The following is a 24,868-nucleotide window of genomic DNA, read 5'->3' on the forward strand; positions in this document are numbered from 1 at the left end:
CTTTTACCTCACTTTTCTCATCAGGAAATGGCAAACCACTTCAGTGTCTTTTCCAAGAAAACCCCAAATGGTTTATGAAGAGTCAAACACAACTGAAAAGACTGAACAACAAACAATAATGCCTATAAGATTCATTTATTAAACTTACTAGTGATTAAAAAAATAAAAGGTGGATGCTCCTCATTTTACGGAGGATATGACTAGAAATCATCTTTAATTCCAAATATTTTGTTTATATTATGTAGTTATTAGGATGTGTCAAATAATATTCGTCATCCCTTAATTCTTTTATATTTTCTCTACATTTACTTATTAATGTGTGTTTTTTCTAACCTCTAAGTTCCTCAAGGAAAAGTGTTATATCCTAGCACCAAATACAGAATCGTGTAAATCAGACAGCTTATAGAGCACAAATGTATCAGAAGAGATGAGTCTGATATCAGTACTTTCATGTACATGGCATAATTTTGAAGACTGGAAGATATGGAAAAAATCCAGATGGTGTTGTGCCTGGCCAGAAAGTTGCAACAGTATGTGTTAGAGATGACCTCATTTGGATTTTTATTCCATAAGTATCATAATTTAGGACTTATCTTACAAAAGGACTGTTTTGCCAACTCATCACCTAGTATGATGGCACGCCCTACATGTTGCACCATTTTAATAGCATGGTATTTTGTGGGGAGACATGCATTAGTGAAGAAGCTCTCATGAGCTTTTGAAAGCTGATTTCTTTTAAACCTATGAGAAGGATTGCAGGTTTTTAGGAGTGGAGATGGGAGAGATACTGGGGACAGATATTATTTTTTTATTTTATTTCCTTTTTTAACTTAGAAGAAAAAAATTACTTGCACAAATTTTCAAAATTCATGAAGAATTCCTTGAATTGAATCGAATTTCTTTCAAAACAGAAAAATAGCCATGGAATAATAAGGTCAAAGTTTTTTTTTAATTCTTAAATTCACAGAATGCATGTAGTTTCTTAAATAAATTCAAGTTCTAGTATGATGCCATTTTAAAAAGTCTGACTTCCTGAAAGCTGGTCAGTGGGGCAATATGTGAGAGGTTTGAATAGTATACAGAGGAAGGGAGAGGGAGAAAGTGAATCAACTGTGGGGGTCAACAGACCCAGGTTGATATCCAGCCTTGATATAACCTCTCTGGATCTAAATATCCTCTTACATGAAATAAAGAATTTGGAATAAGAACATGCCAGAGCCCCCTTCCAGCTTCACACTCTGATTCTAAGAGATAAAAAATCAGGGCGATGTGGTAGAGTGGAGGAAAGAGGAGAAATCGAACGCAGACAAAAGTATAAGGCAGGGAGGTAGAAAGCTCAGAAAGAGAAAAATCAAACCTTTCAGTGTGGTCAAAAAGACAACACAGAAGGAGAAATCCCACTGGCTTCTTCTTCGTAATTAGATGTGTACAGTGCTATCATGTGGAAAATGTTAGTGGTCGGCTCATTCGGAGTGCCTGCAAAGCACATATTTTGAAAGCTGAGCATAGGACCAGAGTTTGCTTGGTCTTGGGATGATATTTGGGCAGAGATCAAAGCAAAAGAAGAGGTTCAGGCAACACATTTCCCTAACTGCCTGCAGGAGGAAATTTTTTATAGTTGGAAAAAGCCAGCAATCCTTGCCAAACTTGGAGCTTTAAAGTTTACATCATTAATCATAGCTGTCAAATTTATTTCAGTAAACTCCATTTTGTTGACATATACACTGTCTTCTCTTGCGAAAAAAATAGAGTAACTTGGTAAAGAGAGGCAAATGGGGGAATCAGGAATTGAGGAAAATGTAAGCCTTGGAATGAGATATACTAGGCACCTGTAAGATAAAATCAGGGTCAGGATCCTCCAACAGTGGACTTGGAGGCGAGCTCAGGGATAACCTAATTTGGATTGGTGCTTTTCAAATCTGCTTCTGTCCTGTCTGTAGTCTTCTCTCTACTTGCTCCTGCTCTAAACTGCTTTCTACTCACTGCAGAGCTTAACATGACTTGTAGAATGGTGAAACCATGCCTGAGAATCATTTAAAGGCATTGGAGATGGTTGGCTTTGAAATGAGATTTCAGAATAGTATGATAACTTCTTTCATGTATTTAAAAACATATATATGTATATACACACATATATGTGTATATCTGTATCTATATCTATCTATCTATCTATCTATCTATCTATCTATCTATCTATCTATCTATCTATCTATCTACCTACCTACCTACCTACCTATCTATCTGAAGAGGGAAGAGAGACCTAATTATCTTTCTTGGATCCCAGGAAAGCAAAACTAAAATTAAAGTAGAAGTTAAAAAGATGCACAACTTGGTTCCATATAAATAAAACTGCAATGAAAGTATTGGGTTTGGAGTTGCAAGAGATCTGAGTTGGATGACAATTCTGCTTCTTACTAGTTGTGTGCCCCCAACTTTCTTTATCTGATCAGAGTCTGTTGGCATTGGATCTTTCCCTCTGCATTGCCAACTCTACCCCTGTCTTTATCTTCCCCACGAGCTCCAATCCCTATACTCTTCAGTTCTATTCATGTCACACCTGCTATACTCTCTCCTTTTCCATATCTTACACCTTGTTAAACCATTTCTACTCTATAGTAGTAGTAGTAGTCTCTTGGTAACTGAGAATGACGATTGTCTTTGTGCGTTTTCATCTATGGATAGATGAGTGTGCACAAAGACACTTGTGCATGAAGGAGATTTAAGTGGAAAAGTCGGTGCACAGAGACAGTCCCACTCTCTCAGCATTGGAAGCCTGGGTCCAGTGGCACGAAATATCGTTACACCTAGAGACTTCCTCAGCTGCATTGGATGGCCGTGTTGTTTTTTGTGCTCCAACATGCCCTAAGCACTCCACAGTGCTTTGCTGCGTTGCCATCTCAGCCGTTGAACCTTCTTATTGGTTTCTTCCATCTATTCCGCCGAAGCAGTCTTCACATGCTGGGTGAGCAAAGCCCTGGTTCACCAGGGGTCCACGATGACCCGATGGCTACCCTCACAAGGTTTAGCCGGTCTGTCGAAGCTGTTGCCCGGGGTGTGGCCACTGCCGCATGCTAGCAGCTACTGGGAGCCACAAGTGAGAGCTCTATACCAGCCTCTTAAGTCCCTTTTCCCTTTATCTTATTACTGATCATGCTTTGCCAAGCTCCAACCTTAGAGTACTCCAACCAGCTACTGCCTTTGCTATGATTCACATTCTGCTAAATTGTGAAACGTGCCGACTAGTTTGTTTATAGATTTTTGTTATATAATGTCACTTTTGCAAGGCAATGCTTCTACAGTGCCCCTATTTGGTTCATTCCTGCAATGACTTTTCCAAACATCTTCATTCTTATTCAACCTCTCATGGCTCCACCTGCCCCAAACTGGCAGCTTAGAGAGAACCTTGCCTAATAATTGAATGGAAAATGTAGGTTATTTGCTTCTTCTCTCTCTTTTTTTGGAAACCCTTACTTTATGTCTTAGAGATACTAATTATTGATTCTAAGGCAGAAGAATGGTAAGACTGAGGCATTTGGGGTTAAGTGATGTGCCCAGAGTCCCACAGCTGGGGAAGTTTCTGAGGGCAGATTTGAACCCAGTTCTTTTCAACTCCAAATCTGACTCTCTATCCACTGAGTCACCTTTCTCCTCATTTCACATCACTTAGAAGCCTCCTACTACTGTCTCCTCCTTTATTCTGGTTTATATAAAGAGGTAGACAGTCTTCTTTGCCAAGGCAAATCCCTCTACATGGATTTCATTCTATCGAGTCCAGTAGACTTTCCCTTCTTTAATTCCTGCTATTACTCTCTCACTTACCTTCAATCTCTTCCTGTCTGCTGGATGCTTTCTTATTGCCTCTAAGCATATTCATGCCCGCCCCCCCCCCCCCCCCCCGTCTTTAAAAACCTTTCACGTCCATTCCAAGTAGCCTTAAAAAAAAAAGACCCTTACCTTTATTTTAGAATCGATACTATTTATTGGTTTCAAGGCAGAAGAGTGGTAAGGGTTGAGCAATGGGGGCTAAGTGATTTGGCTTGGGGCCGCACAGCTAGGAAGTTAAATTTGAACCCAGGACCCTCCCCATTTCTAGACTTGGCTTTCAAAATTAGCTGCCCCCCCCCCCCCAGTTTTAATCCTATAGCTGTCCTTCTTTTTGTGGCGTTTACAATCAGGATCTCACCTCCTTTCTTCTCACTCTGTTCTAAACTCTCTCCTCATCATTCAGCTCAAATTGATCTCTCTAAAGTGACCAATGATCTCTTATTGCCTAATCAAATGACCTCTTGATCTTCCTTGACTTCTCTGTAGCTTTCAGCACTATTCATCATCCTCTATTCCTTGAGACTTTTTTCTCTATATTTCTGTGACACTGATTTTTTTATTCTTTTCTTGCCCCTCTTTTTCAGTTTCCTCTGCTGAATCTTCATCCAAATCATACCTCCTAATGGTGAGTGTTACCCAAAGTTCTGTCTTTTTTTTCTAGTCCTGTGTTGGTGAAGACTTGGCACATGTGCCCTAGTGTGCCTGAGGGGGCTGCTTCATGAACCTTCTCCACAGTGCCTGAAGACATTTTTCACATGCCCCACCCCTTCACCCAGAAGCCCAATGTGAGCACTTTCTCCCTCTGCTGTCTAGGGTAATGTGTGGGGCTCCCAGGTAGCTTGAGGGTGCTTTTTGGGCATGCTATTTCTAAAAGGTTAGTCAATGGTGCTCTAGTCTGTTTCTTTCTCCTAGTGGTCTTATTAGTTTCCATTGATTCAATAATCATCTCTATGCAGATGATTCTCAGATTTTTTTTTAACCAGCCCTAACTTTTTTGCTAACCTTTATTCCCACACTCCAATTGCCTACTGGACATCTAGAATTTGATGTACTGTAGACTTCTTAAATTTAATATGTCAAAAACTGAAATTATTATCTCTCTCTGTCCCCCTACCATGATCTTCCTTTCTTCTTAATTTCTCTATTACAGGATGTCAGTTTTTGCAAATTCAACACATGTGAATACCTGACTATAAAAAAATAAAGGCATAAAATATGTAAAACAAATTAATTATGTGCTAAATCCACCCTATTTCCCCAAGCAGTGTAAAGTGACACCCAATCACATTCATTCTCCCTCTGAGAAATGTTAGGGTGAATCATTACATTGTTTTGTGCCAGCCATTAGCTTCTACACAGGCTTTGTCCAGAGTTATTGCTTGTAACAAGTTGAATCCAATAAGAGAAGTACTTCTCTTTGCTTCATTACTGCTATTTAGTCATTAATAATGTCCACAAAGTACAAGAGTAAAGATGCTGGTAGCTCTGATAAGCCCAAGAAGAGTTATAAAGTCCTGGAAATGTTTTTATAAGAAACACTTTATTAAATCATGGTGTTTGCTATTATGTGAAAATTTCAACTTATGTGAAGGATCTTGGAGTGTATTGATCTAGGAAAGTGAGGTTTCACTGTACTATTGAGAACCACCAACCTACCTATCATGCAGGTTCCCACTGTAGGTGTCATCTGTGACTCCTCACTCTCTCATTACCTCCTTCCCTTATCTTTTTGTTGATGAACCTATGGCACATGTGCTAGAGCAGGATGGAGGGGGCTGCTCCCTTCCCCCTCTCCAGGTGTGCCTGATGACAATTCTCATATCACCTGTCCCTCTGCCCAGCAGCCCAATGGGAGCCCTTCCTCCCTCCCCTGTCTGGGGTAAGGTGGTGTTCACATTTGGTATGAGGATTATGGTCTGGGCACTCAGTCTCTAAAAGGTTCACCATCACTGCCCTCTCTAATCTGTTTCTAACATCTGTTGATTTAAATTTTGTAACATAACCCCATCTCTCTGACATAGCCACAACCCTGGTACAAATCCTCATTGTTTCATGCCTGGATTATTACAATAACCATCTAGTAAATCTCTGCCTCACGTCTCTTTCTACTCTAGACCATCCAAAGCATTCTCCTGTGAAATTCACATCACCTTCCAACTCAATAAACTCTGTGCCTCCCTATTATCTCTGGGATCAAATATAAAGTCCTCTGTTTGGTTTTCAAAGACCTTCACAATCTGCCCTGCTCCCCCACTTTTTATTTATTATTTTTATCCTTTATTTTCTTCCATGTAATCTGTGATCCAGTGACTTTGACTTCCTTGTGAGTCCTCACATAGGATATTCTATCTCCTGAGTCTAGGATTTTTTTTTTTAACTGACTCTTCTCATTGCCTATAATGTTCTCCATCCACACCCCTACTGAATACTCTGGCTTCCTTCCAGGCTCAGCTCAGATCCTATCTTCTGCAAAAGACCTTTCTCAGTTCACAATGCTAATGCCTCCCCTCTAGATTATCTCTAATTGTATACACATATACATTTACATAAGCACATATACATTCACACACATATATTATACATATATTTATATGCATGTGTGTATATTTATATATGTATATGCATATAATCAGTATACATTTAAATACACATGGAAATACATATATATATATACATATATATTTCTATACATGCATATACTCTTGTGTACATATACTTGCCTCTTCCACTAGAAAGGGAGCTCTTTGAGGGCAGGACCAAGTTTTGGTTTTCTTTTTTTTTTTGCATGCTTAGCAGTTCTGGGCATATTGTTGTTTGGTCTTTCAGTTGTTCTGACTCTTTCCAACCCTATGGACCAACCCTCGTACAACAAAGGGATTTTCTTGGAACAGATAATGGAGTGGTTTGCTATATTCCCTTCTCCAGTGGATTAAGGCAAATATTTGTTAAGTGCCTTGCACAGGGTCACACAGCTAATGAGTGCCTGCGGTTGGATTTGAACTCAGGTCCTCCTGATTCCTGGTTCAGTGTGGCTCCATGGAGCCACCTACCTGCCTCTGTTGGGTACATTGTAAACACTTAATAAATGCTTGCAAGTTTCTTAACCTCTCAGATCACCAGTTTTCTCATCTGTAAATGGAGAAAAATAATGTTTTCCTCATCTACATTGCAAGACCATTGTGAGAAAAGTGATTTGTGTGCCTTAAAGAGCTCTATGAATGAGAGACAGTTTTCGTTCTTGTGTTGAAGGGAAGCGAGAGACACCTGGTGTTGATCGCCACCTCCACATTCATCTAGCTGCTTGACTTTGGGCAAGGCATATAACCCTTTTCTGGCTCAGTCTTCTCATCTAAAAAGAAGTGACTTGTGGTTGATAATTACTCAGTTTCTCTTGAACTTGAAATGGATGACTCCATGGTCCGTGGAGTGCAAGATTCTACGATTTTATTGTCTAATTAGACCTGTCCCAAGGCAGAATAGGATACCTTAGGAAGGAAGGAAGGAAGGAATTACCCACTGGATGCTTGCAAGTGAACTCTGGTTTATCACTGTTACAGAGGGTTATCCTACAAAAGGAAGTATTGAATACTCAGCCAAGGACACAATTTTTGGGTTGAAAGGACCTGGATTTGTGTCTTGCTTCTGGCACTTTTCATTTGCGTGATCTTGGACAAAATACTGAACCAGTCTGAGCCTAATTTTTCTTATCTGTAAAATGATGATGATAGTTGAATTCCCTACCCCTGGGCTTTGTATTGAGAACAGCACTATATAAATTTGGGCTCATATTATTATGATTACTTAAACCTTTACCTTTCATCTTAGTATCTGTATTAAGTATTGGTTCCAAGGTAGAAGGATGGTAAGTGCTAGGCAATTGAGATTGTGAGTTTTTCAGGGTCACACAGCTAGGAAAAATCTGAGGCAAGATTTGAACCCAGATTCTCTAGACTCCAGAATTAACTCTCTGTCCATTGAGCCACCTAATTACTTTTCATTATTCATGCTCCTGATTGATAAAAACCTCTCTCACTTTCCCATTATACTTTTCATGGAAAGAAATTGTTTTTCTGCTATGTCTGATTCTTTATGACCCCATTTTCTTAGCAAAGATACTGTGACTTGTTATTTTCTTCTACAGGGCTCATATTATAGATGACAAAACAGGCAAACAGGGTGAAGTGACTAGCTTAGTGTCACACAGGACAGATTTGAACTTGGGTCTCCATCACTCCAAGCCCAGTATTCTATTTGCTCTGCAGAGTCTAAGTTGATCTCATACTCCCTCTACCACATTGTATAATATAGTTATCTATGTCTATATTATACTCCCTTTTAAACTAGAAACTCGGGGGCAGCTGGGTGGCTCAGTGGATTGAGAGCTAGGTCTAGAGATGGGAGGTCCTAGGTTCAAATCTGACCTCAGGCACTTCCCAGCTGTGTTACCCTGGGCAAGTCACTTGACCCCCATTGCCTAGCCCTTACCACTCTTCTGCCTTGGAGCCAATACACAGTATTGACTCCAAGATGGAAGTTAATGGTTTTAAAAAATAAAATAAAATAAACTGGAAACTCCATGAGGGCAGCTAACCCTGAAAATATTTATAAATATTTTTATTATAAATGAAATTTTTATAATAAAATAAAAATTATAAATATAAATAACTGTATGTATCTTAAATTTTATATTTATACACACACTTCATATTTATTACATGTGTGTGCATGATACAATGGAAAGAATTCTCAATTTACATTCAAGAACCTGGGTTCCAATCTCACCTCTGCTATTTTACCATCTATATTACCCAGGGTGAATCATTTTAATTTTCTCAATTTCAGCATTTTTATTTGAAAAATGGAGCATTTGGAGTAGATGATCCCCAGGTTCTTATTAAAGCTCTAAATCTATGTTCCTAGGGTTGTATTCTTTCCTTCTCTTCTCAAGGACAGGGCCGTACCATTTCTGTTTTTCACCTGTGGGTTGGCCTGGGTGATGCAGAGAGGCTTATCACTATGGGCTTTGCATTTTGGCTCCAGTAACTGGAAACATTGCTAAGGTCAGCGGGAGGGTTATGATTCCTAGGTAGAAAGGATCCAAACTGAATGTGTCCCGTAGATTGTAAACTCCTCGAGAGCAGACGAGTTCATATTTCATCTTTGTTCCTTACCTATCACATTCTACTGCCTGTCTTCATTCAAGACCAATGGTGGTAATAAGGGGTGGGATAGAAGACATCCATAGGTTTCACTAGATTCACAGAATCAATTCTAAGATGGAAGGTAAGTTTTTTAAAATAGTTTATTGATGCTTTTAAAAGAATTATTGTGATCATTTTCCTATAGTACTATTGTCCATGGAATTCCTCCTCTAAAACCAGGAACTATAACTAGGCAAAATTAACAAACAATGATTATGTCTGATGATATATGGACAATGTAGGACTCATTCTCCACCTGTAGTTAACCATCTCTCTACTGAGAAGAGAGAAGTGTTTCAGCCTGTGTTCAAGGTGGACATCCTTTGAGTTCTGATATTGTATGGTGTTCTCTTCCTTTATGTGACTGTGGTCCTTATGTATATTGCTTTCTTAAATTTCTTTACTTATATCTACATTTGAAACAAAGAGCCCTAGACAAAGTAGTGCCCCCAAATCACTAGTCTTGCTTCCAATCCTGTACCCAAAGCCAGTATTTTAGGGAGAAATCATTGTGGGCAGAGTATAGGGGCAGCTGAGTGACTCAGTGGATTAAGAGTCAGACCTAGAAATGGAAGTTCCTGTGTCTAAACCTGGCCTCAGATAGTTGTGTGACCCTGAGCAAGTCACTTAACTCCAATTGCCTAGCCCTTACTACTCTTCTGTGTTAGAACTGATACTGAATATTGATTCAAAGACAGAAGGTAAGGGTTTAAAACATTAACTACCTGCCTTACTCATCACCATCAGCAACAATACTGACCAACTAGAATCAGCAGTTGGATAGACACAGAAACTTTGGCAATGGCATCAGCTACCTGACCACTGGTCCTATTTCTAGCCCAGCCCTCATCACCATCATTCAGGGAAGTGACTCTTATTGAGAAGGTGTCATCTATGCCCACCAGCTGCCAACCAACTCTTTCCCACAGATTTGGCAAGCCAGCCTGCTTGGAGCAGTAAATACTGAGGGAAAGACAGGTGGTGTCTTGTAACACCATCACTTTGATCACCATATTACCTCAGATGATGGGAAAATTTTAGACAATGACAATGTGCTGTGTTCACCAACCTGGTGTGTAATTAGAAATTTTATACCCCAGGACTACGTTCCCCAGAATTCCTTTACTTTTCCCAGAATCCCTTTCCTTTCATCCCCATGTTGCATCCTCACATTTTGTAAATAAGTTGTGTGTAACCACCCCTCCTCAGGCTCTTCTCTCCTGTCTACAGTCTGAAATCCTCATCTTTATTAAGGCTATCACTTCCTTTACTTCAAGATATTATTAATAAATCTTATGAAAAATAATACTTGGAGTATTTGGATATTAATTTTTAATCTTACACTGCAAACTGGTAAGGCATCATGGTAGCTACCCTGGAAAGAGTGCTGGGTTTAGAATTAGAATAGTCAGGTTCAAATTCCTTTCAACTACTTATGTGACCTTGGGCAAGTCTCTTGACTTAATTTCCTTCATCTGTTAAATAAAGGGCAGACTAGATGACTTCTATGGTTCTTGTCAGTTCTAAATCTATGATCGTAGGTTGATTGTTATAATTGACTCTTACACTGTTTCACGAATGCATTCAGATCTTTCTTTTGTATATTTAGCATTTTTTCATTTCCCAACCAAAATGGTTTTCTTTCTAAAAGCCTCTGCCAAGGACTCACTGTGTGGCCTTGGGTAAGTTGCAGTTGCTCTCTGGGCACCCTGTCCTCCCCTGTATGATGAGGGGGAGAGTGAACTGGATGTAATCTCCAAGGTTCTTTTTAGCTCCATCAGTCATGGCCTTACTTCTCAGGAGCCCAAGTACCAAGGAAGCCTGACTGTTGGATTTCCTGTAGTGATTGTATATCTTCCGTGTGCGTCAGGGGCATTTTTAATGAGTTATTAAAAATTTCTTAACATGCTAAGGTTTACAGCCCTTCCCATACATACTTGAGCTCTTTTCATGAGAAGTGTTATAAACAGGAGTTTAAAAAGTTTATGAAAAGCGTGTGAACCACTCTAGCAGTCTATCTACACCTGCACCTGCCCAGGGAGCTTGAAGGAATGGTCTATTCTCATTCCCTAAGAGCACCTGGTAGCCAGCCCTCCCTCCTTAAACAAACTTCAGGCAGAAGCTAACAGGTGGAAATATAAAAGCTATCATGTGGACAGGCCAAAATGGTAGCTTCTGAAGACAGAGTCCTGAGGCCGTGGCTTTGGAAGCAAAGGCTTAGTCAATCCTCCAGGGTACTGAGGAGTAGCTCACAGATCTGGAACTGGAACGATCCTCAGAGGCTATCTTGTTTGACCCTCTCATATTATAGATAGAGAAACTGAGGCTGAAGGAGATTTATATGTCTTGCTGAAGGCTACAGTAGGCAGCATCCCAAAGAACCAGGGTCTTCTGACTCTAGAGCCAATGTTGGGCAGTTTAGTGAAGAGAGAGCTGGACTTAAAGTCAGGATAACCCAAGTTTAAATCTGGCCTCACGCTCAGCAACTATCTATGTGACTCTGGACAATTCATTTCTCTGCCTCAGTTTCTTCATGTGTAAAACGGAGATAAAAATAACACCTCCCTTCCAGAGGTGGTATGAATTTTTGATTAGGTATAACATAATAAAACTCTTTGCAAACATTGAAAATCCTATTATAAGATTAAAATTAATATCCAATAACTCCAAGTATTATATTTTATAAGGTTTATTAATAATCACTTGAAGTAGAAAGAAAATAAACTAAAAGGAATAGAAGTTCAAAGTAATTATCTAACAAAAAGTAGATTCTCCTGCCTGGCATAAAGCCAACTTTCCCAGCTGTGATCAGGGAAAAAGAGAGCAAGGGCAGAGCTACCCAAAACTCATATCTTTCCTACATTAACATATAATGAGAGAAGGGATATGGGAAGCTGGGGAAGAGAGTTCTGGGGTTCAGATTCTAATTATACACTATATAGAAGCTAGTGATTACATTATTTTAGTCAAAGATGTCTGGGAAGGACCATTGACTGAATGCTACATTGCTGTGCCTTAGCAGGTTTTTGAGTCTCCACAGGGTGTAAGTAAGGCAACCAGCCATGGCCAAACCTTGGATGAGAGTTGAATGTTCCTTCAAGCCCTTCCCCTCCACACATTTTTCTAATTTGGCATGGAGTTGTATATAATTTTAGTCTAGTGAATTCTCTTCCAGAGAAAACTCTGCTAATGGGATTTGTCCCACCAGTAGCAAAAGAATTCGGATTAGAATAAGGAGTTGAGGGAATTAGGATCTGGGCAGGGTCGGACCACCTCCGTAAAAGACACTAGTTACATTCCCTTAGTGCTAGTCTCCATGTTTGATAGGTCACAGCTGCTACCACCTGGAAATGTCTACTTGCTCTTGGGGTAGTTTGACCCCCTATTCTAAGGGATTGTTGGCCATTCACCCAGTTCTGCGAAATGGTTCAAGACCAGAAAATTCAGCTCTTGCTCCACCAAAGGAAACAATGGCTTTTCAGGGACTCTTAGTAGCCTGTGATGAGGAGAAGAGTGTTCCAAGGTCCAGTTCTTTGCACACAGTTTTTGTGGCTTCAAAGAAAAAGGGGCAGCTTGTGAATGAAGACCTGAAATAAACATCTGCAATGACTTAAAAAAAAATCTCACTGTTATTAGAGGCTTTAGCTCCTTCTGAATTTCCAAGTGAAAAGAAAGAATTTAGCATGAAAAACAGAGGAACATTATAAGTAACACTCTCCATGCAAATAAATTAGAAAAGAGTGGGATAATTATGGGGAAAAGATTTCAGAGCTGACATTGAACATCCAAAGGTTTTTCATTTGAAATCATAACTATGTAGTCTTGAAAACTTTTATATCACTGAGTTCCATAGCAATTGGTTCTGTCATCTCTCCTTCCTTTTGTAAAAGAGAGTCACTTGGCTTCTTTCCAAGGGTAAAAATGAAAGGAAATCAACCCCCCAAACAAACAACCAAACAAAAAAACCCCTAAAACTCATTGATTAACAGTTGAACTTAAATAAATTTTCTAGTGTTCTCTTCCCACCCTCACCAAGATAAAGACTATCTGAGATGAAAGGGGGAACCAAGGCTAGGAATAAAACACAGAGTGAAATTCATTTCCACTTCTTTAAATATTTATTGAAATGACATATAAAAGGTTAGCGCTATCTTTACTGGCCCTGCCTGCAATTCTTGGAATCCAGCAGCCCTGGAAATCACTCAACTCCTCAGTGAGGCTGCTGGAGCTCTCTGGTGAACTGTGTACTTTTCCTGTCTGTCCACACAAGATAGCTTCTAAGTAGTCCAGCTCAGTGAATAAAATTGTGAAGTTTACACATGAGGGTCCCAGCACAGGCTAGGAGGTTGTTGGCATTTTTAAAGTAACAGGAGCTGATGAATGTAGAAGAAACAACATGAGAAATCTTTCTCCCTGCTTTATCACTTAGTCTAAGAAATTTGGCTTACATCCTTCTTCTGCCAACTCTTTGAAACATGAGTGACAATCACAGCCTTAAATTATAAAATAAAGGATATATAACACGAGAATACACTTAGTATCTGAATAATAAACTTAAGACAGCTAAAAATTATTAGTTCTCAGGATGCCAGGAATTAAAAAGAAGATATTCCAAACCCTATGGCAAAATGACACACTGATATCCCAAATTTGTACTTTTAAAAAATGTATGTAAAGCTTCTCATTCTTTTTAAGTCACTAAGGTCTCTGCCATTGTTTTTGAAGACTAGAAACTTAAATGGAGACAATCCAGCTTGGGAACAGAGGGGCAACAAGAGACTCTCATCAGATTACTGAGATTTGTAAGCACAACAGCTGGGATACATGCTGCACAGTCTTTTTAATTCTGAGCATGCTAAAAACACAGGGAAGAGATTTCCCCACTCCTTGTAAGGGGAGTATAATACATTGCTGTCGCCTTCCCTAAAATGATAGTCAGAAACCGCAGCTAATAAATAAGAGAGAAAAGAAGGTGGTGAAGAAGGAACCTGGAAATTTGGTTGGCTGGAATGTGGATCAAAATAGAAATGTGGATCAAAGCTAGACCAAGTGATTTAGGGCAAGCTGAGGTTTTATCTTCTCTCCCAAACAGAGGAAGGATCATGAGTGAAGAGTCAGGAGAGAAGTCTGCTGAATTCTCAGTTTCCTGGTGATTTCTGAAACAAGTGAGTGGGTGGACATTATTTGGATCTGGTAGGAGTAGATGATCAGACACAATCCCAAAGCACCACCACCACAAATTACATACAGGGTGATACAGCTGCAACTCTTTCTGTGTTTCTTTGTTTCTTTTTTTAATAGTACCCCAGACTTACTTTTCAAAGGGAAATCCAAAGTATCAATCTGGGAGGGAAAAAGTTGGGAGAGAAGTTAAGTCTCCAACACGGTGTTGACAGCCTCTTTACCTCCACTCCAGTCTGTGTGGGTGAAAGCCCCATCTACACTTTGAGATAGTCATTTTTGAGTCTTCCTAACCGGGTCCCATGGCTTCGGATGGTTAGGGACAGCAGCTCGTACTTATCCCTCAATCCTGCAGAAACATCCAAGGTTTCCTTTAGAAGGGATCTGGTGTGAATCAGCATCCCCAAGAAGTCATCATTAAGCCTGCTCTCTTGCCTGCCCTCCTGATCCCGGCCCTGTTTGAACTTGCTCTCCAGTTCCGTGAGTGACTTGTCAGAGTTGGAGTACGCATCACCAATCTGATTGGACTCTCGGCGCAGGTACTTTCCATAGCTTTCCTCTCCATCCAGGTCGTAGGAGATGCTCTTGCTGATGCCCTCCAGGACCCTGCCAGCATCTTCTACCTGTCGTCCCAGCACTGTGAACTCCTCCCTCAGGGTGAGGCTCAACAAACCGCTGGACTGGCCCGTCTCTCCTTGGGGGCAGCGCCGGTGGTCACTCACTCGGAAGAGCAGCTGACACTTCTCCGGGTCGTCGTTCTCTTCATAGTCCCCATCGGGCACAAAGTAGTGATGCAGCGTCCCGTTGGACATCTCTGGGTAGAGGGGGCCATCGAAATAGCCATGGCACAGATGGCAGAGGAAGCCCATCCAGAAATACCACAGCCCTGGCATCCTGGAGCAGAGGAGGCAAGGCTGAAGCTGGAGGAAAGAGGGATAGCGATCAGAGGAGGACCCGACTTCCAGCCACGAGTGGAGGGCAATGAAGCAGCTCTCTCTTCCCTACACCAAGTCAATGCCCCGGTGAAGCAGCAACCTCAGTCTGAGCCCCAGCCTGTTTACTGCAGCCAGTCCCCAGACACTTAGCAGGCTTCATGCGAGTTCACCACAAATTACTATCTTCTTGCAGTTGGGGGGATTCACCCACAGGTCTTCAGGCCAGACTTTCCCCACGTCCTTCTTTGGGTGTCTCTCTGGCAGAATTTCAGTGTCCTGCCTCCAAAGAAGGGGAGTTTTCCCCTTCTTCCCGCCGAGGACTCAGGTAGCGGATCTATCCTGGGGATTCCCTTTCTTCACTCCGGGACGGGTCCTTTCTTCCTGGGAGATGGGGCAGACAGCTGAGCTGAAGAAATCGGCAAGGCACGGAAGGATTCTAGCAACCAGATAGTCTTGTCTGGTTCTTTGGGGCTGCTTGCTACTATTCCAACTCCTGGATCGGTAATGCGGTGCTTTTCCTCTGGCTAATGATATCCTTAGGATCTCCAGGCTCTCAAATTACAGCAGGGTTTCGTCACTTAGAAGCCAGGGAACAAGTTTGGAAAGAATCCTTTCACCAGGTCTCCGTTATTAAAGCTACAGGGTCTCTTTTACAAAAAAAAAATGTGAGCGAACCTCTCTTGTATAGAGTTTAACTTAAAAATAGGGAGAGGCAGGACTTGGCAGCTAATGAAGTCCAGAGGACTTTCCAAACCAAACCGTGAGTTGGATAAAACAGACGATCCCCCTGATGCCTCCCCCTGCAGAAATGCTGCTTCTCCACTTAATCATCAGTTAGGCTGAACCTTCTGCAGTTCTGTTTTTGCATTCTCAGCTAGTCTCTACGACTCAGTCAGAAGATAGGGAAATGACAGATTGGATGAAAACTTTAGGATTAAAGACGAAAAGATCCTTCAAAACCTCAGCAAGAGGAGAGACAGACACTTTGGCCTTAAATGCTGTTAGATTTTAAAATAGAAGTTAGAGAATGGAATTGCACCAGGTTCCTGTGTAAGGTGGCAGCAGGGGCATTTTCTTTTTAAGAAAACCGCTGAAGTCAAGCCTCCGTATTGCTGTTCTCTTACTCTTACCTGGAATGCCTTCCCTCTTTTTTTTTTTTAATAATATTTTATTTGATCATTTCCAAACATTATTCATTAGAGACAAAGATCATTTTCTTTTCCTCCCCCCCCCCACCTCTCCCATAGCCTACACACGATTCCACCCTTCTTTTTTATTTCCTCCCTCCAAAGCCAACTGAAATTATCACCCATTCTTGGAGTTCTATCAGAAAATGCTACCTCTACCATGAAGCTTTCCTTGACCACCCTGGCCAGAAATAGTCTCAGATTTTAAGATCAAAAGGCCATAGATTTATAACTAGAAGGAATTTGAGCTCGTTTGGTCCACCCCCCTCATTTTACAGAAGAGGAAACGAGAATAGAGAGGTTACATGATTTGCTTAAAGTAATACAGACAGAAATTGAAGAGCCAAATTTGAATCCCAAATGATCAGACTTCAAAACCAGATCTCCACTGTACCAAGCTGCCTGCATCATAGACTGAACTTTGTGATATTCTTCTGATTTTGGTCAGATTCTACTCTGTTCTTATGATCATCATTTAATTATGTGTGTGGAATATGATTATAATAAATAATAGAATAAATATAAAAATAAAAAATTAATAATCATTACTGTGTTGCATCCTCCTACTTGAGTATAAGTTCCCTTAGGCTATCTTTTTATTATTGATATCTCTCAAATAATTCTCTGCTTTGCTCTAAATAGGTGCTAACACCCATTTCACTCATTATTGAATAAAATATTGGGGATCTGAGTCAGGAAGACCTGAGTTCAAATCTTATTTCATAATTTTAGCTGCTTTATGATTCTGTGCAAGTCATTTAAACTCTCTTAGCCCTAGTATCCTCATCTGCAAATGAGAATAATAATAATGCCTATCTCCCAAAATTGTTGTGAAGATCAAATTAGATGGTATATGTAAAGTCCTTCACAGTCCTTAAAGTGATTTATATAAACATGTATGTATAATTATATACACATATAATTATAAGTTTATCATTATATACACACAATGATATACATATGTCTATACATAATTATTTCATCATCATTATTTTAGTTATTTTGTTTGCCAGGGTCCAAGGAGATAGATTTTGAGGATAAAATCATACAAATACAAACCCCCTGAACAGAAGTAAAAACAAAAATTAAATAGTCCTGGCCTCCCAGGAACTTATTTATACCCTATTGGATATGATCTATTGGTTGTTGACTTGAAGTAATTTGTTCTGGAAGAATATTTTTTTGAAGCAAACTTCAAAAGCATATCTCATTTGTTTAAGAAAAAAAAATCCAAAGAAACCAGAACAACAAAACTTAGATTAAAATTTTAAAAGACCTGGAAGTCTATGAATGTAGATAGAATTCCTGTTCATTGACAGAAAAGACTTAAGTGACCTCTAAGGTCTTTTCAAACCCCAAATTCTGTGTTTTATGATTCTTTTAGCTCAACTTATATTCACAACAGCCCTACAAAAATGGCGGAACTGTTGGAGTCATCTCTAGTTTATAGATGGAAATCTAAGACCCAAGAGACAAGTCATTTGCCCAAAGTGAGGTCAATTTTTTAGAGATGGTTAAAGCAGTTTGCATTATGTAAGCTCTGATGCCTCTGCTCATCTGACAAAGCTTTTAGATGAACATTCTTGAGAGAACTCCTCTCTTCTTTTTAATTTATATGCCTATCACATGGTTATATTGTTCAATCAATAATCTGTTTCCTGATTAGGCTGTCTCACATTCTTTTCCATTGTGATTTCTTGTGCCTTGGAAAATCCCCTTCACCCCCAAACTGATGATTTTTGCCATTAACCCAACTCTTTTTTTTTTCTCTGAACCTGAATACTTTTTGAGCTCTGCCCATCAGTGAGCTGTTCTAGGAACCATTCTTCACATTCATTTCTGTTTACTCCAATTGAGTATGTGTCTAAATGACATCAAACACCTGGATGAAAATGAAGAATCCAGGCAATCATTGGGACATTCTGTCTTCTTGATGCCAAACATCTGGATGTTTGGAAATGTTCAAATGATTGACTAAATGTTCCAGTTTTTAATCCAGATGTTCAGCATCATGAAGATATAGGACTCAGCCAGTTTATTGTGTGTTTGTCAGTCATAACAGTCTGCCATATTTTCCAAGGCTTTGGGAATGCTTTCCTCCAATACACTTGGCTAGAGCATCTATGCACTTCAACCCTCCTTCTCTGGGACTGTAACAAAGGGTATAGGTTATTGGCCTGTGCCAAATTAGATGATTCAAACCAATGAGGGAAGGAGGAATTTGCTGTGATCCATTTTACCTAGGGATATAGGGATATGGACGGTCCCTCCTTGAAACCTTTCCAGACTCAATAGGTTCAGGAGATCATAGGGACCACTGAAATACTTATGCATGAAATAAATCTAGGATGCCATGAGCTAGAAGGGGCATTAAAAACCATCTATTCCAATGCCTTCATTTTACTCAAAGAAAAAATTCAGTTGAAAAATACTTTAGAGGAAGAAAAGATTATCATTCTATTTATTCCCATGTGGAAATAAAAGCAGAGAAGTGAATTGATTTACCCAAGTTTGCAGAGTAAGCCAGGATTAGTACATACCCAGAATTTTCCAAATTTAACTTCCATTGTATTTTTCACAATACCTCACTGCATTTAGGCATTCAGCAAAATTTATTGAGTAATTCTTACATATGATGTGTTGAGGGTGAACTTAAAAAAAAAAAGTCTATTAAAGAAGACAAATTGGAGCATGTGGGGTAATGAAAATAGAACCCCTGGATTGGTGTTCTCTCTAATTTAAAATTGACACTCTATTTTTACCATCTCTGTGATTTTGTGCCAAGCATTTTAGTTCTCTGCCTCAATTTCTCTGAAAGAAGTCTATAGTAAAAGGATTTCCCCTGTGAACTTCTTATATACCCACCAGGTTGCTAATTGCTTATAATCATTTGTATTCAGTAGGCTAAGTTTTGGTAACCCACAGTGAGGTGTTGCACAGTTTTCTTTCTTTCTTCTTTCTTTCTTTCTTTCTTTCTTTCTTTCTTTCTTTCTTTCTTTCTTTCTTTCTTTCTTTCTTTTCTTTCTTTCTTTCTTTCTTTCTTTCTTTCTTTCTTTCTTTCTTTCTTTCTTTCTTTCTTTCTTTCTTTCTTTCTTTCTTTCTTCTTTCTTTCTTTCTTTCTTTCTTTCTTTCTTTCTTTCGTTCTTCTTTCTTCCTTTCTTTCTTCCTTTCTTTCTTCCTTTCTTCCTTCCTTCCTTCCTTCCTTCCTTCTTCCTTCCTTCCTTCCTTCCTTCTTCCTTCCTTCCTTTCCTTCCTTCCTTCCTTCCTTCCTTCCTTCCTTCCTTCCTTCCTTCCTTCTTCCTTCCTTTCTTTCTTTCTTGCTTTCTTTCTTTCTTTCTTTCTTTCTTTCTTTTTTCTTTCTTTCTTTCTTCTTTCTTTCTTTCTTTCTTCTTTCTTTCTTTCTTTCTTTCTTTCTTTCTTTCTTTCTTTCTTTCTTTCTTTCTTTCCCTTCTTACATAATTGACACTGGTCAATAAAATCAGATTTCTTAAGCCTAAATTTCCAGTCTATACTTTCTGGTATTAATGGTCTGGTCTTGAATTCCTACCATAAATCCCTCCAGCCTATAAACAAGTCTCTCAGTCATATGATCATTGCTTCTCTGTCCACCTAGTGGTGGTTGGTCAAATTCATATGGATGTTGTCCATTCAGGGATGTTTTTCACTCTTTTACTTAAGCTGTTTCATAGGTTCCATCTGGAGATGAACAGTTTTTGGTTACATTAAACAAATCTAATTATGTACACTTGTTGTTGCTTTTACTGTTACTTAGTGAAGTCTTATTTGCTTGTTTTATATATATATATATATATATATAAACAAATTAAATTCACATTAAACATATATATAGGTATATATATGTTTAATGTGAATTTAATTTGTTTAATGTGAATTTAATTTGTTAACCAGTTTATTAAAAGGTTTGGGGAATATCTACCTGGTCTCTATTTCCTTTTTTTTTAAACCAGTAAGAATTACTATTTTCACTGCTGTAATGGGATGAATTCTGAGTTTTGTCTGCAGTTTAGTAAATATCTTTCACATATCTTATGTGTCAGTAGGTAATGAGGATACGAAAACAAGACATCATAGTTCTGCTCTCAAGAAACCTTCCTTGGAAAGGAAAGGAAATAAATGGACACTAAGTTTAAACTAAGTAATTTCTAGTGGGAAAAAGAGAGACATAATACAAATACAAATGTTAACAACAGAACGAGGAGTCCAAGGGGCACAATGGAAGAGAAGGAAGAATGAGATAGGGGACACCAAAAGGATGTGACTGATATGGATGACAATGAGAAAGCAAGAAATAATACCAAGTCAATAGGAGGGATCACTAAGATTTATAGCTTGCCCTTTGGCAGCCTGGGGGAGGTGAGGTTTGAGTGAAAGAGGAACAAGAAGTAAAGGTTCTAACAACATAGTAGGAAAAGGGATAGGAAGAAGGACTAACTAATTCCTTCTTAGGAAATCTTTTATTTCTAGTTTAAAATCTAGGTGGAGAGAACCACTCCCAGATAGTTTGGGGCATTTTTCTTCAACAACAAATTGACTTAGTTAAGGAAGGTACAACAAATCTTCCCATAGGAACAGAGTAATAGAAATTTACCAAGCTCGAGTCCAAATTGTGAAAGAAGAAAGCACATCCAGTTCTGCTATAATGCTTGTTTATGTTCCAAAACAATTGATATATTTGGGAACATTTTGAACATAATGCAAATTTTGAGATTGCATTGACAGATTTTTTTCCAGAAGAAATATTAAAAATGTTAAAAACTGTATCGTTTCACAATAACTTGAAAACCGTGTCCCTTTCGACTCTCACTTCCATCAGCAAACTTTAAAGGCACTTTGAAAGTGCCTTTAAAAGGAGCAGAACTAATTGAACACTGTACACAGTAATGGTAACAATGTATGATGATCAACTGTGAATGGCTTAACTATTATCAGCAATGCAAGGATCAAGGACAAAGCCAAGGGGCTCATGATGAAAAGGGCTACTCACCACCACATTGGGAACTGATTAATGCTGAATACAGACTGAAGCAGAGTTCTTTCATGAACTTTTCTCTAGTGTAAACGATATGTGTTTCTTTCACAATGTGATGAACATGGAAATATATATCGCATGATAACATGTACAACCTATATCTCATTACCTTTCATCCTGGGGAGAGGGTAGGGTAAGAAGAAGGGAGAGAACATAGATTGAAAAATGTCAGAAAATTATACTAAAATTGTATCTATATGTAATCTGGAAAAAAGACAAAATTAAAAAAAGGTAAGTGCTATGTTTATTATATATCTTCTGATGGAGGAGTTATCGATGGGGAAGGACTGGTCTACCCTTAACCTCTTGCCTACATTCCACTCTGACTTCCAGCCCTAGAGATCCTATTGAGCCTCCACTCTCCAGCCTAAACCATGGAAAACCAGTCTGAAATCTTAGTGTACACACACTACTTATTGTAGGAATTGTATATTTCTTAACTTTTTTTTTTTTAACGTGGATAATGGTGCTACTATTTGTATCAGGTTCCTATCTTTTTTTTTTTCACTGTTGAAATTCCCCTCTTTCTTTTGTCACCTAAAAATTTTGAGCATGGTGTCCCAAATCAATTTTATTTTCCTGTAAGCCTGTGGTCTTTATTATGTCATTTTGCATAGCATTTTGGGGAATATATATGTCATTTCATAGCAGAAATGATTACAATTGATTATACCTAAAGTCTAGTTGTTCAGAAGCAAATGCCCAGGGAAAAAATCTCATTTAAGATACTAGACAAGCAACATGATAAATGAGGCAAATGCTTAAACTTGTAGGAATTGAGCTAAAATTATTTTTTTAAAATTCAAATTGTTTTTCCTTTTTCTTTTGGAGAAACTTTTAAAAAACAGTGATGGTGGGTAACTATATAACTCAATGCCTTCTTACATATAAATAAACAAAAACCATTTCTAATCAATAGTCTAGACATAATATTAATCTGTAAAAAGTGAAGAACCACAATTAGATGTTGCCATACCAAAAAGTCATAATTTCCAAGCTGAAGGGTACAAAAAAAATTTTTTTTAATATAGAGATCTAGCAGATCACATCAAAACCCATGGGAATGAGACAAAGCACATACTAACCATGCTTTTCTTCTATATGTCAGAATTGTTTGGAAGTGATTTCAGTTTGCCTATTGAAGATGATCTAAAGAGAGTGTTCATTATAATTACTGGTAAAATAGATTATGGAAAGGTTAGACCTAAATAATAATAGAAGGATAGATATCTGCCCCAGGACCATTTCTATCTCAATTTCATTTAAGTAGAAGAAAAAAGGTAAAATAACAACAAAATAATAACAATCAGTTAAAATAACACTGATTCATAAATACCTCCAAACAATATTTAAAAAAAATTCTCATCATATCGAACACTTAAAATTGCTAAATAATGTGGAAATAGCAGCTTTCAAAATACAAAGACCTAGCTGAACAGATTAAAATCTCATAGAAGGGGAATTAGATTGCTCAATGGATAGAGTACCAGGCCTATAGATGGGGATATCCTGCTTTCTAATCTTGCCTCAGATATCAGCCTTCCTAGCTGCATGACCTTGGATAAGCCACTTACCTAACCCCAGTTGCCTAGCCCTAACCATGATTCTGCCTTGGAATCAATACTTCCTATTATTTCCAAGATGGAGAGTAAGATTTTTTTTTTATTTTATTGGGAAAGGATAAGGTAGATGACTTTATGTGGTGCTACTCTTGCTCAGTGACAAAAATATCATTTTCTTCATCTGGATGACTTGTCCTCAGGTTATTTCTAGCTAAACTTCATCAAAAAAATGAGAAAGAGATTGGTTCCTACAAGTGATTTTTTTTGCATAAAATATTTAACATACCTTTATGATATTTCCCTGCTTCTGGCCCTCATTACCTTTTGTTGAACTATTAGAATAGGCTACGAATTACTTAAATCTAATTCCAATCTTTCTCCTCTCTAATCCATAGTCTATTCAGATGCAGGCATAAGTTACTTTTCCTGTTCAAAAAAACCTCAGAAGCTCCCTGCTGCCTATGGTGTACAATGTAAATTGCTTAGTTTGGAAGTTAGGACCCTCTTTAATATTCCCTCATTTCCCCTCTACCACCAGGGAAGACAAGACTTAAATATTACAGTGTAGTGGGGCTGGATTTAGCAGCAAGACATTATAACAGGAACCAACTTGAAAAGGGAGTTTGGTTATAATAGGACATTTGTATAGACAACTTTTTGTGGGGTATGCTTGGAATAGTGCCTTCATATCACCACTTTTTTATTGTTTGAATCAGAAAACATATTTTAAATTCTAACTGAAGGATATAAAAAATATCTAAATTTATTTGAATCTCGAAATTGTGTTCATCCAAACTTCTACATCAAAAATGAGCCAAGTGACAAGAATAAAACTACTTGGATTTGAGTTGCTGTTTTTGGCATTGGATTGTTGTGGATGGCAATACCACCAGAACACTAATAGAAGAACCGTGAGAGGGCTGGGAATAAGAAAGAGGGGTTTCTAAAGTTGTAGATTTAATAGGAGAGAGGTTGGAGGACTCTTGTTGAAGTGACTGCTATTGGAATAGTACTGAATGGTATAGAAGCTCAGTAACTGATGCAGAACAGTGGATGGCTCTCAATAAATATTTTCCCATTGATTGATTGATTGTTTGTTTATTGGGAGTAGACAATATGTAGAGATCATTCATAGATCAAGTGGATAATTCATCTAGAACATTTTGGCACCCATGAACATCACCTAGAAGGTTATTAAAACTACAGATTTTTGCTAGGTTGCTTTCCATATCTGTGATGGTTCACTTTACAGTTCCACATATACATATGTGACAAGGCTCATATCAAAGTGATATTAATTGCTTTATTATTATTAATAATATATTGTTATATCACATTTTCCTTACTTTTTGGTTGTTGTTTAGATAGAAAGTGTATGAATATTAGTTATTATCCTAATATTATTCTTTTGTTCAAGGATCTTAAACTACTGTCCTCTTAGACCCCATTTTTGGGGAATTTTAAAATACAATAAAACTTATTTAAAAATGCAGAAAAATCACCCATGCTTAGCTTCAGGTCAGTAAAAAACAGGCTATAGGCAGTATTTGGTATGGGATGTAGTTTGCCAACCTCTGTTTAGTAGGTAAAATTTTTATATTTGAATAAGAGCTTTGGGATATAAATTAATATTTTCTAGAGTCACTGAAAATATCATAGAGTCAACTCCAGTCAGACAGGAGAACGGTATACCATGTATCTTGTGTTATCACTTCATGGTTTTAATCTCTTTTAGGTTTCTTTTTTGAAAGCAGCAAATGGAATTTGGATTTAGAATAAGGAAGATTTGAATTCAAATCTTGCCAAAGATACTCACTCTCTATATGATCCTGGCCAAGTCATTTAACTCCTGCTGCCTCAGTTTTTTCATCTATAAAATGGAGATAACAATAGCACCTACATCTCAGGGTTATTGTGAAGATAAAAG

General features: G+C 38.4%; 1 protein-coding gene across 1 annotated transcript; it reads right to left on the reverse strand.

Moving 5' to 3' along the window:
* Positions 1-13,121: 13,121 nt before the first annotated feature.
* On the reverse strand, positions 13,122-16,082 carry FIBIN (fin bud initiation factor homolog). Its single transcript, XM_007497190.3, has one exon. The coding sequence runs from the start codon at positions 15,098-15,100 to the stop codon at positions 14,465-14,467; it is 636 nt and encodes a 211-aa protein (XP_007497252.1). The 5' UTR covers positions 15,101-16,082; the 3' UTR covers positions 13,122-14,464.
* Positions 16,083-24,868: the final 8,786 nt, after the last annotated feature.

The sequence above is a fragment of the Monodelphis domestica genome, chromosome 6 (assembly GCF_027887165.1).
Source record: "Monodelphis domestica isolate mMonDom1 chromosome 6, mMonDom1.pri, whole genome shotgun sequence".
Classification (NCBI taxonomy): Eukaryota; Metazoa; Chordata; class Mammalia; order Didelphimorphia; family Didelphidae; genus Monodelphis; species Monodelphis domestica.

What these genes read in the sequence shown, in the direction of transcription:
- FIBIN (XM_007497190.3), bottom strand. Translation starts at nt 15,100, where the DNA reads ATGCCAGGGCTGTGGTATTTCTGGATGGGCTTCCTCTGCCATCTGTGC.